Raw genomic sequence first — 13,998 nt, forward strand, 5'->3', positions numbered from 1 at the left:
AAAAAAATATTTATATAATTTCAAATAGAGAATGGTAAATATTGAATAAAATTGAAAAAATGATATTCAATTAAGAAAAAAAAATTGGAGTGTCAAAATTAAAAAAAAAAAAAGGAAGCTTAGTGTCGAAATTGAAAAAAGTAAAAATTTAATGTCTTTTTAAAATTTTGTTTTTCAATTTTGACATATTAGCATGTTATTACAGAATGTCACGTCATAAAAAACTGACATATCGGCAGACAACCAAATTGACAGATCAAGTGGCATGAATTTTAAAAAATTGAAAAAATGTTTCCAATTTATGACATGAAATAACACAATGTAAAAAACGAATTTTCATGTAAACTTAGTGGTTTTTGTAATATTTAAATCATGTTAGAAAAAAATTCATTATATAATCGAAAATCATTTTAAATTCTTTTACTAAAAGATATAAGGTGTAATATTACTACAATTTTTTATAATTATATCTAATATTATTTTATAAAATTTAATAAAAGACAAAATAATTCGCTAAAAGTAAAAAAAAAAAGTCAGTGATTTTGATCTGTCATTTAAAAATCACAATGCGTTGATTATTTTTTTCATTTTTGCCATTTTCCATGTTCCATCAAAATCAGACGGCCGTTAACTTTTTAACTTTCTTTCTCACGTATTGCATTTGCAGGGAGATGTCTATAAATGAAGCCGTTACATTGTGTCTGCGCCTTTGATACTCCCACTTCGTCTCTTTCTCTCCCATCTCCTACACACATTCCACCTTCTTCCTCCACTTTCAGATCCAAAAACACACACAGACTGTGTGAAGATTTCATAATTCAACACAGAAAGGAGGAAGAACACTGTGTGTATCAGCAATGGAGGCGCCTAAAAACCCGATCGCTCTGTGGTCCTTTCTGCTACCAATGCTGTTGCTTGTTGGAGTCGTTGTAGCTCTTGGCAACACCTCAAAACCTAGGTCTCTTTTTTCTGAATGATCATTGTTTGTTCTATTTTAAAGCTTTTCAGAAAAGCTTATGCAAAATTTCAGCTCAATTATGCTTATTTCTGTGTTTTCTTCATCTACATTACATATTCCCGACTTCGAATTTCTTCAACGGTTGAATTGTCTACGAAAAGTGACATTGCTAACTTGAAATTAGAGGAAGCAAGCTCAAATTCGTTGTTTATGTTACAGGAATATCGAGATAAACGAGTTGCCGAGCTTCAACGACTCATCAATGGCTGCTAGGTAAATAACACACATCACTGAGTCGACTCGGTTACCGAACTTTACAGTTTACTAGTACTTCTTTACTTTTTATCGCAACCGTTGATCTTCATCTTTTAGGGAGATCCACAATCGTTTGATATAACTAAATCTCAGCCGTTGAGATACCAAGTTTATTCTGATCTTACCGTTTATTTACGGTTGTTCATGTCATATAGGGCAGTCATTTCACACACATTCTAGTAATATTTTTTCTGTTACACGAAGCCGTTTGGAGTGACGATTTTAAACGTAACAAACGACGTCGTCTTTCTCTCTCACGCACAAACACACATTGCACATTCACTCGTTAATTAACGGTGTTTAAAGTTTAAAAGGCTACTGAGTGTGCATTGTACTTGTGTCTCCGTTCGTTTTTTCGTATTCAATTCGCTTGCGTGCTATTAATTGATGCATGTCGGTTGTTCGATATCTACATTCTTCTACAATGATTTTTTATAACTCCTTTTATCTTGGTGTTATACGCTAATTTCGATTCAATCATTTTAGCCTTTTAGGGTTCTAAATTTGGTCATCAATTGATATCTGTTGATGCAGAATCAAGAAAATTGAAACTTTGAACGAAAAGGCAGTTCAAGATCCGGAGGAGGTAGTCGCCATGGTTGAAATGTACGAATCTCTATCTCCTTTTCTTCAAAACTTATATGTTTTGAAGTATTACTACTATTAATTATTGGAATTGAAATGTTCTGGTAATAGCATTAATTGTGTTTGTTCAAAATTATGTTTGTTGTGGACATCAAATATCTAACCCGTAAAACCTTTTTTTTTTTTGAGAAATTAAATTGCTTCCTACTTTTTATGCCTACAAATGTTCCTACCTAATAAGATTATGACAAGTGTCATTATTCCATATTTTTTTAACTAACTCATTAATGCTATATTAGGAATGTATTAAATTCAATTAAATTAAATAGTGATTTGTCATAATCTTATTTGGTAGGAATATTTGTAGGCATAAAAGGTAAGAGGTAATTTAATTTCTCTTTTTTTTTTTTCTCTTTGTTTTCCTGATATTCACTACTCATTGTCTCGCATTTAATAATCCTTTTAGACAATTTGCTTTCATATATATAATTTTTTTTTGGAAATTTCCTTTATTGTTGAAATTTAATAAATCAAGCACCATGTGCTCCTGCTATTTACAGTAATAGGACCCTAATTAGATCATACACTATGTCCTCCCACATGGGTCTTGCATTCATACCACCAAATGAAAAAAGAGATATTTCTCATAATTCGTTAATATAACAAAATATAAAAGTGTAAAGTACATTTTTAGACTCTGTTTGGCGCGCCAACAACTAGCTGATAAGCTATCTTATTTTTTGAGCTTTTATATGTAGTCGTGTTTGACAAGCCAGAAAGTAGCTTATAAGCTAGCTTTTTGAAAAGCTACTTAGACTAGCTTTTTAGGAGTTTTTTTTAAAATTTTCTAAATACACCCCTTAATAATTATAGAAACACATATTCTTAAATGTCATTTCATGTAATTTTATATATTTCAGCTAACTTTTCAGCTAGTTTTACCAAACGTTATTTTTTATCAGCTAACTTTTCAGCTATCAGTTAGCTTTTCAGCTAACAGCTAACTTTTCAGCTATTACGCCAAACATAGTCTTAGTCTTTATAGGTTCAATAATGCTTTTGGTCCTTGTTCAAAATAATTAGACTATTTTGGTCATCTTGAATGTAGTTGAATTTTGCAAATTTGGTCCTAGATAGCAATTTACTTGGAATATGAATAAAAAACGTTAAAAAAACATTAGATAATGACCAAAATTTAAAGAAAAGAATTTGGGACTAGAATTGGAAATTTGAGCGATAATCAAGGACTAAAAGTGTAAATTACTCAATCTAAAATTTGGGTATTAAATAAGCTTGGATCTTTTGGGGGCAGCCATAATGTTAAAACATCTTTAGGGCCCCTTAAAAACATGAGCCTTTACTATAAGAGCCTCAATAAATGTCAATGTTGGATTGTATTTAGAAACCATTATTGGAAGCGTTAAATTAGTGCTTCTGTCAATGGTGGTCTACCATATAGCTCTACTTTTATTTGCATTATTATCATAAGTTCTAATGTGACCATGTCTCCCAAATTTTAATTCTAATATGGATATCTGTTCATGTGCAATCAAGAAGCAAAAAATTAGGTTTTCTTTAATTACATTATTTATCATAGCACGAGAAAAAAAATCTATTTTTCACATGTGGCACCATTAATCCCTAACCTAGGCTAGTTATTGAGAATTGAAGTCATATCAATAATTTCCCTTTTCTCAACCTCTAAGCCTCATGGTTACACACAGGCCCGGTCTAGATGGTAGGCAATCTGGACTCTCGCTCAGAGTCTATATCTTTAAGGGGTTTAAAATTCCTAAAATATATGGTATATATAGAGAAAGAAAAAAATAAACTTATCTGAAAATGCTAAGAAAAATATTTTTCTTTGAATTAGTTGGTTTTTTAATGTTGTGACCATATTTTAGCTTTTTAATATTAAAAGTGAATTTTATACCATTTATCTTTTTTCAACTTTAAGGGCATATTTTTTTTCTTTTCGTCTTGGGCCCACTATATCTTTGGATCGGCCTTAGTTACACACGAAAATGCTCTACTTATACGTGTTGCATATGGTGTATCAATATTGTGACATATATATATATATATATATATATATATATATATATATATATATATATATATATATATATATATATATATATATATAAAGATGTGAATACACTTGTTGTCTTCGTTGATTGATTATTGAAAATTAAGGCCATCTCAATAATTTGCTTACTCAAACTTAATGACTAAGGTGTTGTTTATTTTCGACTCAATGGATTAAGGATTTCATTTGTATAACTATTCATGTTTGTTTTCTTGATATTTACTTTGGATAAAATGATTCAATGGGTTAAATCAAAAAACATGTCTTAATGTATTAAGACACTAATCAACTTGCCTATTTGTCCTTTTTTCCCTCAAACTAGTAACCATTATGAAATTTGATTTTTTTTTTTTTTTGTAATGTAAGATTAAGTCGTTTAGTCTCGTTCAAATAATTCATTAAAATCAGATCTAATATAACATCATTATCCACCACTTTATCCATATACATCTTAACGAAAAAAAACAAAAAAAGAAAAGAGCCTTTGTTCTATCGAGACGAGTCCAGATAAGTCAAATACACAGTCCAAAGGATACCTATTTGGTTGTTGGCCATTAATATATATAGCCAAGGGAACGTGGGACACAAAGTAAAGGCCACCGACAGACTACATAAATATAAATAGCTCAAATCTTTTTACTTCTGTGGTGCACAACCCATAACTATTGAAATTATTGCACAATAACACCCCTTCAACATTATCACAAAAATAATACCAAAACCTAACATTTTTTTTACCATAATAATTCACAAACAGGAGCGTGAAAAACAGCACAAACAGAAGAAAACTAGGGTACTTTTCATGTGGAACCGGTAACCCCATCGACGACTGTTGGCGGTGTGACCGTAACTGGCAACGTAACCGTAAGCGACTCGCAGACTGCGGTATCGGTTTCGGCCGTAACGCAATCGGCGGCCGTGACGGCCGCTACTACGTAGTGACAGACTCCAGTGACAATGACCCAATCAACCCACGACCTGGCACCCTGCGCCACGCTGTCATCCAAGACGCACCACTTTGGATCGTTTTCAAACGTGACATGGTGATTAAGTTGAAACAAGAACTAATCATGAATAGTTTTAAGACGATTGATGCTCGTGGAGTTAACGTGCATATTGCGAATGGAGCTTGTCTTACGATACAATTTGTTACGAATATTATTGTTCATGGGTTGCATATACATGACTGTCGACCGACTGGGAACGCGTTAGTGAGAAGCTCGCCTGAGCATTATGGATGGCGGACTATGGCGGATGGTGATGCGATATCGATATTCGGGTCGAGTCATATTTGGATTGATCATAATTCGTTGTCGAACTGTGCGGATGGACTTGTGGATGCAGTTATGGGTTCTACTGCTATCACGATTTCGAATAATTACTTCACTCATCATAACGAGGTTCGTTAATCTTTATATCACAATAAAGAAATATACCAGTCTCAGCAGCTGCAGTGTGAGAGTTTCAATTTCAACGTGGAAAATCTAATGGATATAATTTTACAATTAAATAGGTGATATTGTTGGGACATAGTGATTCATATTATAGAGACAAGCTAATGCAAGTGACTATTGCCTACAATCATTTTGGAGAAGGTCTTATTCAAAGAATGCCAAGGTACCAAATACTCATGGATTTTATGCACAAAAGAAGGATGAAATGAAGAAAATGATAATAAAAATTGATTTTTGTGTGATTTATAATTTTATACTATTTTTTTTTATAAATAAATTACAGATGTAGACATGGGTATTTCCATGTGGTGAACAATGACTATACCCATTGGGAGATGTATGCTATCGGTGGAAGTGCCGGCCCTACCATCAATAGCCAAGGCAATAGATTCATGGCCCCTGCAAATCCTTTTGCAAAGGAGGTAATAATAATATTAATAATAGTATATCATAACAAATGTAACTATAAATTCGTTTATTTTAAAATTAGATGTGAAACCCGTGTATTATTGCAATTTAATTTTATATATATCATATTTAATACTTTACATATATAAGTATGACTTTAATTTTAAAAATTGAAACAAACCACAAGTGGATAATATTTATTTCAAAAATACCACAAAATGACAAATGTCAAAATTAATTAGAGATTGACATGTGATAAAAAAAATCTTTATTTATTAAGGAGGATGTGTGTTTTTGTGAAATAAACTGATGAATAAAAGTATTTCATTTTATAAAGGGGATACTGAATTATTTTTTTTCAAGCTTTTCATCGATATACCCAACAAGTCAATTTTTATTTTTATAATTTTGACTTCCATTTCAAATTTATTCAAAACTTTTTTTTTTCAAATATACATATTTACAACTATTTTTAAAAGTTTTTAATACTTTTCTAAAACTTAATTTACTAACTATTTTTTTATAACTTCTTAGTTTTTTATTCAACTTTATTCAAATTTTATTAAAAGGTATGTAGAAATGTTTAAAAAAGTTGTTAAAGATATTATATAAAACTTTAAAAAGAGTTGTAAATTTTGAAAAGAACTAATTTTTTGACAAGTTTGCAAAAAAAAAAAAAAAACTGAACCATTCATAACAAAATTTAAAACTTTGTCCAAAATTATAAAAATGAAAGTTGGCATGTTGTATTTGGTGTAGAAGGTGGAAAGCATGAAAAATAGCTCATTAAATTTTCATTTGAGCGTTAAAACTGTTTTTTTGAAACAAATGCTTTCTAATTTATTTAACTTGCCAGCAAATCTTAAAAATATTTTAAAATAGATAGTAATTCTGATTTTCTTTTTCTCAGCATGCTATATATACAGGTTATTTCAATTTTATATTTTTGGCATATGTTTTAATTTTTGCTACGGATTTAGTCTAAACTACATATTTTGTTACAAATATAGTAAAAACGTTTTCTTTTACTAATTCGTCAAAAAATTGTTTTTATAGATTTACTTTTCTTAGAGCTTTTTTTTAAGATTTTTTTACAACTTTTTTATAATCCTTTTTTGAAAAAAAAAATTAAGATTGTTTTTACAACTTTTTTGATAATTTTCTTTAAACCTTTTCAAGAGTTTATTTTTTATTATTTTTTTTATAAAATTTTATTTATTTATTTATTTTTACAATTTGTAACATTTTAAAACTTTTACAATAATTTGTTATATTTGCACACAACTTCTTTTATTACTATTTTACTTATCTTTTTTATAACATTTTTTGAGCGAAAGTATATGTAAAAGTTGTAAAACAAATACGAAAAATCTATTAAAAAAAATATAAAAAGTATTAAAAAAGTTATAAAAACACTTTAATTCCAAAGTACGAACCAAAAGAAATCCGAATCTTCAAATATAGAGAAAAAACCTATCCCGTATTTGAAGTGATTGTGTTGGTCTTTTTGAAAAAAAAAAAAAGTTATAGAACATTGTCCGCTTTTTAATTAATAAAACGCGTTTCGTTTTTTCGTTTAAATCCACCCCCCTCTACTAACAACTTTTGTGCTATCCTACTATCATATAAGTCTAGAATTTTTTATAGGTAGTCCTTACATTATAGCTTCCTAACATTTTTGGTCCCAGAAATGTTTAACTTAACATCCTTTATGTTGAATTTTTTGATGAGTTATTCTTATTCCATATTCATTTACTAAGAATTTTCACAGAGTAGGAGAAAAAGAAAACTTCGGTTCTTGAAAGGGGCCGAAGAATATCAAGAGTAGTATAATTATCATTTTCGCAAAACTTTAACAGCAATCCTGTTAACCTAGATGCGACAGGGACCATTTCTACAAAACAAATACACATATAAACTGAACCCATTACTTTTTGAAAAATACAAGGACTAAAGTTGTAATTTAGTATTTAATTTGACATGACAATTTTAGGTTACGAAGAGGGTGGAAACAGACCCACGACATTGGCACGGATGGAATTGGAGATCCGAGGGTGACCTACTTCTTAACGGCGCTTATTTCGTCCCATCCGGCGCCGGAGCCTCCGCAAGCTACGCCCGGGCGTCAAGTTTGGGTGCCAAGTCATCTTCCATGGTGGCCACCATCACCTCCGGTGCCGGAGCTCTTAACTGCCGCAGAGGTGGCCAGTGTTAATAGGCAATCTCAGCCGTCGATCCATTTGGTAATTAAAGACCCATTTTCTTTTTTCCCATTGTTTCTACTGTCACATATATTTATACGTATAGATTCCGTATCCACATATGCTTCCATATATATATATATATTTATTATGAACATTTTATACAATGTTTTTTTGGATAATTTCTTTCATCCCATTGTCGTCTCCACAACAAGGTCGACTAAGCTTCATTGAACAGAAAGTATAAATTCTCCGATTGTTGGTTTTTAGGAGCAAGGCGCGATCGATGCCTTTTGATTTTTTTTTTTTTTGACATTGTGATCGAATGATCAACTGTTTTCGTGATTACGTGTTATTGAATATGTTGTATAGGATTATTACTGGATTGGATCCATATATTTTATTTGTGGAATTCTAGTTAATTGAATTAAATAAATGTAATGTGAAATAAAATGTAAAACTATTGGTATATATGTCTCATTGGTGCACTTATCTTCTTCTTATTTACTTTACGCGTTGAGCGGCTTTTTGTTCATAGTTCAAAATAAGCAAACACTAAACTTGCCACAAACACGTTGATTGTATTTTAAAAAGTAAAATGTTTTTAGTTTTTTCTATTTATGCTGATTTAAACCACAAGTCTTTTTTCATATATTTATACAAAAAGTCTTTCTTATAAAACATTGTTTGTTTTTTTATTGTTAATCTTTTCAAAATGACCAAACTTTACTAATATATATAAAGGGTTTTTTTTTTTAACAATCAAACTTTAGCAATATTAAAAAAACATTTTTAAAAGATATATATATATATATATATATATATATATATATATATATATATATATATATATATATATATATATATATATATATATTAGAAAGGCTAAACTTTCACTTATTACTTGTTATTTTTGCCTTCAACAGGTTATCAATAGGTAAACTGAGTATTTTTTTAAACATATTTTGTATTTTTTTTCGTTTTATACTAATTTTATTTCGAAATAAATTTAACTTTAATTTATTCATTACTATTTCATTAATAGAGTTAACTACTAACAGGTTACCCTATATTTGTCCCTCTCACATGCCTTTAAGAATCAATCGCCTAAAAGTGTAACCAATATTCAAACATTATGACGCGTTTATTTTTCTTCTTCTTGTTGTTGTATAGTACACTATATTTTCTCTTATAAAAGACTTCTTTTTCAAGTTAGGAACATAAATGTTGGGATAAAAATCCTTTAAGATCGATTAGATTCAACAGGTAAGTAAAGAACACAAAGATAATCAAACTGATGTTGAATGATTAAAAGTCACGCCCCAGATGAACTCGATGAAGAATTTCAACTGTAGAGGCGTGCTAGGGTTTTCAAAGTATACCTTTGCAAAAGCGTTAACTATCTACGGTGCATACATGCACTATTAATACTTAAACTCTAATAAATGAGACGGCTTGGACAAGCCCAATACCAAATACAAAATGGACTAATTATTAACAACCCAATGACGCAATATCTAACATCTAACAATCTCCCCCTTTGCGTCAATTGAGGCGATAGATGCTTCACTACTGAGTCTTCTTGATTGTCTTGAAGAGCTTGGGAATCACAACGATCAAAGTTTTGCGAAACAAGATGTACCACTGAATCATATCAATAAAGTTCTTCTTCGCAACAACATCATTCAAGGTACACTTGTTAACAATCTCCAAAATATGTTCCAAGCAAATTGTGGAGAATAAGTGCTTGTCAGGTAAAGCGAAGAGGCATTTCTGAAAAGCTCCAGGAACATCAGACCCTCGCTGAAACATCACCGTCAAGTGGACTGTATCAATTTTACCCATACTCATTTCGTTCATGTCGCTGGCTTTTCCAATCGGATTTACGGTAGGCTTTCGCTTTAAAACTTTAGCAATCTCAATGTCAAGCTTCGCCACTTCATATATATACGAAACCAACATTCGCTTTAAATGAGCTAAAATGGGTTCGTATTTTTGTTCTTTAATCAACAAAAGATTGAGCAACAGGATTCAATCGTGAGGGTTGATATTTGGCAGATCAACAAGCGTGAACTCATGCAAAGTATTATCTGAACCCCTTGTCGCTTTGAATTTTACATTCACGAAGCTTCCTTTAGCGATTGGCCTTGTGACCCTGATGGTTGTTAGTTTTTGAGCACTCCAGGTCAAGTACTAAGGTTGGCCATAAATGAGATAAAAGTCAATTAAGGCTTTATCCATTTTCACGTCTGGAGAGGGAAAATCAGCAATCATATAAAAAACAGTGGAAAACGAAGGCTCTTCTCGTTATTGGCATATCAAACTGAGAATCCTTCGTGTTAGCTAGATCAAACGAAATCACTAGATCTAACCAGTGAACACTGGGGAATTCAACTGCTTCATGCATCAATACCTCTTATGTCTATAAAGGAAATAGCATTTTTCTACATTCCAATGCATCGTGAGCTTCTTTCTCTTTTCGTTCCTTCGCCTCAATTTCTCTCGCAATGCGAGCACTTTCATTTATCTCATGGTCACGGGATTTTCGCTTTAGATGATCCTCCTCACTTTCGTCTTCTTCATCATCAACAACCATTGGATCTTTTCCTTTTGAACCCAAAGCTAAATTAACCTTCGGTTTATTTTTCTTTGGTTTTTCCCCTGCCTTAGCAGCTTTATATTCTTCTTGTTGTTTCAGAGGAACAGAGGCCTCAAAAACACCTTCTAGCCTGTTCAGAAGAGCGAAGGCGAGACGAAGCTTATCAGCTAAGTGTCTGCGAATGGTTATGATCAAGATTGGATCATGCGCTTCAATAAGATTAGACAATAAGGAATTGACATCGTTGATGCAGGATTTCATAATAGCTTGTTTAGATTTGAGCTCGTCAATTTCTAACCTCACGTGCTTGAGCTTGATTGTTTGAGTATGGACTTGTGTGGTGCGAAGAGCAAGCTCGTCCATAATTTTGCTTTCAACGGCCAAATCATCTTGGAACTTGGTGAGCCTCGTAGAAATCGAAGAGTGAAAGGTTGTGTTGTCATCAGAGATACCGGAACGAAGATTTTCCAGTTTCTCGCATTCAGATTTTGCTAAGCTTCGAAATGGCTTTAGTTGCCTTAGCAGCATTTGCTTCAGCAACAATATTAAGGTCTGACATAAACACCTTCGTTTCTGAGATTAGTTTATTGACTTTTTCGGTTACTTGTTGATTAGATAGTGTGGAGTCCTCAACAGCTTTGTTTGCTTGAGTAAGGTCCATTGCATGCTCCTTTACCAGAGTATCGAGCATACCCTTAACGACAACTTCAGAATAAGATTGACTGGAATAGGCAGTGGAGGATGCAAGAAAAGTATCCAGCCTGGCGTTCAACTCCTTGAGATCCTTCTGTGTGAGAGGGGCATCATCATCACTATCTTTTTGGATCGAGAAGTAACTGTAGTGAAAGGTATCGAAGTCAAACCCCTCAGCTCCGAGAAAGTCCTCCGAGTCATGGTGATGTTGAGGACAGATGGGAGATGTAGTGGTAGTAGATGCAAAACCTGAAGTCTTTGCCCCCACATTAGATGCGTTAACATTCATAGGAGGTTCGCCTGTGATGGTGGTTGTAGTTGTTTCAGTGAAAATAAGTGGTTACTAAGGAATAGAAGTGGGTGGTTCGGTAGCAACAGGTGGTGTTTGAGTTGTTATAGACAGAGGGTAGGGTGCGATAGTAATAGGTACATATGTGGAAGTAGGTGTTGGAACGAAATGTACCTCTTGTTTGTTTCTGTTGACATCATCGTCAGATTCGTATCGATGTGCCTCTTCCGATTCGTTGTCACATGAGGTTGAGGAGGGAACGCGAACCTTACGAACTTGCTTCTTCACATGCTTTCGCTTCGGGGATGAGGGAGCAGGCTTCAACGAATCACCATGTGGCTTTCGCTTTTTGGAAGACAAAGTTAGGGTAGAAGGACCCTTTTTCGTCTGTTTTGGTTTGCTCCCTTTCTTGACTTTGTCAGCCTCATAAAGAGTTTGTTGCATCTCCGGAGTGAGGATTTTAGGACTTGAGACTGTACGCTTTTTGTATTCCGCAATCATCTTGCTTGCTCCCAACACACACCGGTACATGGATTCAGGAATAGAACCCTCAAAGAGTAACTTAGAATTGTCAGCAACAATGATCTTTGTAGTGTGAAAGGTAGCGATTGAAGACGTCACCGAATCTGCCATGACTGGAATATTAAGCTTCGAAATTGCACGCTGGACCACAAGTGTCTAAAAACGACCCATGGAGATTTCGCTGTGGTGAGTGGTGGAGTTTGTGCTTTATACCAGCTGAGCCCACAACACTGATCCGTAGTCGAGGCTGATCCCATGGTAGAGGCCATAGAGGATCGTCATGAAGGATTTACTGGCACAATCGGAACCAATGACCCTTTCAGAAAACACCTTGAAGAGAAGGGTGAAAAGACCATTCCACATTGGAGGAAGGTTGGATTTCTTGAACTTGGTGATTGAGGGAATAGGATCAGTGTACCACATTTGCTAGAACATGTCGATAATCTATGCAGTAGAGATCGAATCTGGGTTTATCAGTGTATCATCATGAGCAAGCCCTAGAAGAGTGCATAACCTGGCCTTTTTTTATGGAAGTTCTTTTCTCAAATACTTCAAAGGTGATCCTTTCTTCCTCTTTGACATAGGCGGCAGTAGAGTAAGCTTTAGACATCAGTGACATTAGAACACATTTAACCTTGGTTAGAGCGATGACCAAAGGTGAATACTTCAAGCATTTGATGATCTGCAACATAAAGGCATCGTATTTAAATGGATCCAGATTAAGATTTTAGTTCTGATTTTGATTGATTGTGAGGAGAGAGGACTGAGCAGTTTGTTCTTGAACAGATGAAGAATCAACCATTGATGCAGGTGGAAGAAGGAGATGAACAGTTGATAGAGAAAGCGTCGTTTAGGGTTCGAAATTGCTTTGAGAATGATAAAGATTGAATCATCAATTGATTTACATATATATAATGAGAGAGAGAAAATCAAGCGATGATTGCGTGATGATCCCTGATTAGACGCCTAGAAAAGCATGATTTGACAACTGTAGCGGCTGACAGGTTGTCATCATGACCTCAGGCGGCGTGAGAATTGGAATCGTTTGTAATTTCACGCGTATTTTATTTCAAAATCTTATCTTTAAGTGCTGCGTCAGCAATCTTTATCTCCAACGTTTCAAAGTCCCTGATTTCTTGTAAAATTATAAGTGCCTTTCGCTTTTTAAGAAATGAACGTCAAAGGTGCATACAAAAGTGAATCTAAGAAACTGAAAAATGCCATAAGTGTCACGAACCAGACTTTTTGAAAATCATAAAGGTCTTCATGCAAGAATGTGTCAAAGATAAAGAAATAAAGCAAAATATATCAGTGGGATTAAAGTGATATCTATAGAGACACGAAACTGAGGATCCTGGGCACGAATCTCTTCCTTCTAAGTCAAGAGAGACGAAGAAGTGTCTGTGTGGTTTCCCGTTGAAGTACGATCATATGTTTGTGAAGAAACAATGAAAGGCATCTTTTAAAGTTAGGCCAAAAGTGTGGATAAAGCTTCAATCAAACAACGAACTTGACATAAGTTCGAGTGTTGGATGAAGTACTCGTGTGACCAGTGTAGTCAGTTGAACGAGTATGCTTGAAATTATTTTAATGACTGAGAGAAACTATGAAATCTGAAAAAAAAAAAAAACAACTGGATCTTATGGGTAGAAAAGTCTTGGTTGTAGAACAATTCATAAAGATCACGCAAAAAGAAAAAGAGATTTCGTGATACCATTCATAGATTTAAAATTATCGAACTTGCAAGGATTCACCATCAATTCATTGAAGGGTGTTGAATGTTGGGTTTCACTTAGTTCATGGTGAACGAAGCTAAGATCATAAACTCCGATGTTTTGTAACCATAAACATTAGTGGTATAGCTGAGAGTCTCAAGGGTTACATG

At 33.3% G+C, this 13,998-nt stretch overlaps 1 protein-coding gene across 1 annotated transcript; it reads left to right on the top strand.

Annotated features, from left to right (window-relative positions):
- The first annotated feature begins 699 nt into the window (after positions 1-699).
- On the top strand, positions 700-8,481 carry LOC111879584 (probable pectate lyase 8). Its single transcript, XM_052764679.1, has 7 exons — positions 700-958; positions 1,178-1,231; positions 1,808-1,879; positions 4,705-5,347; positions 5,461-5,564; positions 5,685-5,823; positions 7,803-8,481. The coding sequence occupies exons 1-7, from the start codon at positions 858-860 to the stop codon at positions 8,022-8,024; spliced, it is 1,335 nt and encodes a 444-aa protein (XP_052620639.1). The 5' UTR covers positions 700-857; the 3' UTR covers positions 8,025-8,481.
- The last annotated feature ends 5,517 nt before the right edge of the window (positions 8,482-13,998 follow it).

Source organism: Lactuca sativa, chromosome 6, assembly GCF_002870075.4.
Source record: "Lactuca sativa cultivar Salinas chromosome 6, Lsat_Salinas_v11, whole genome shotgun sequence".
Taxonomy (NCBI): Eukaryota; Viridiplantae; Streptophyta; class Magnoliopsida; order Asterales; family Asteraceae; genus Lactuca; species Lactuca sativa.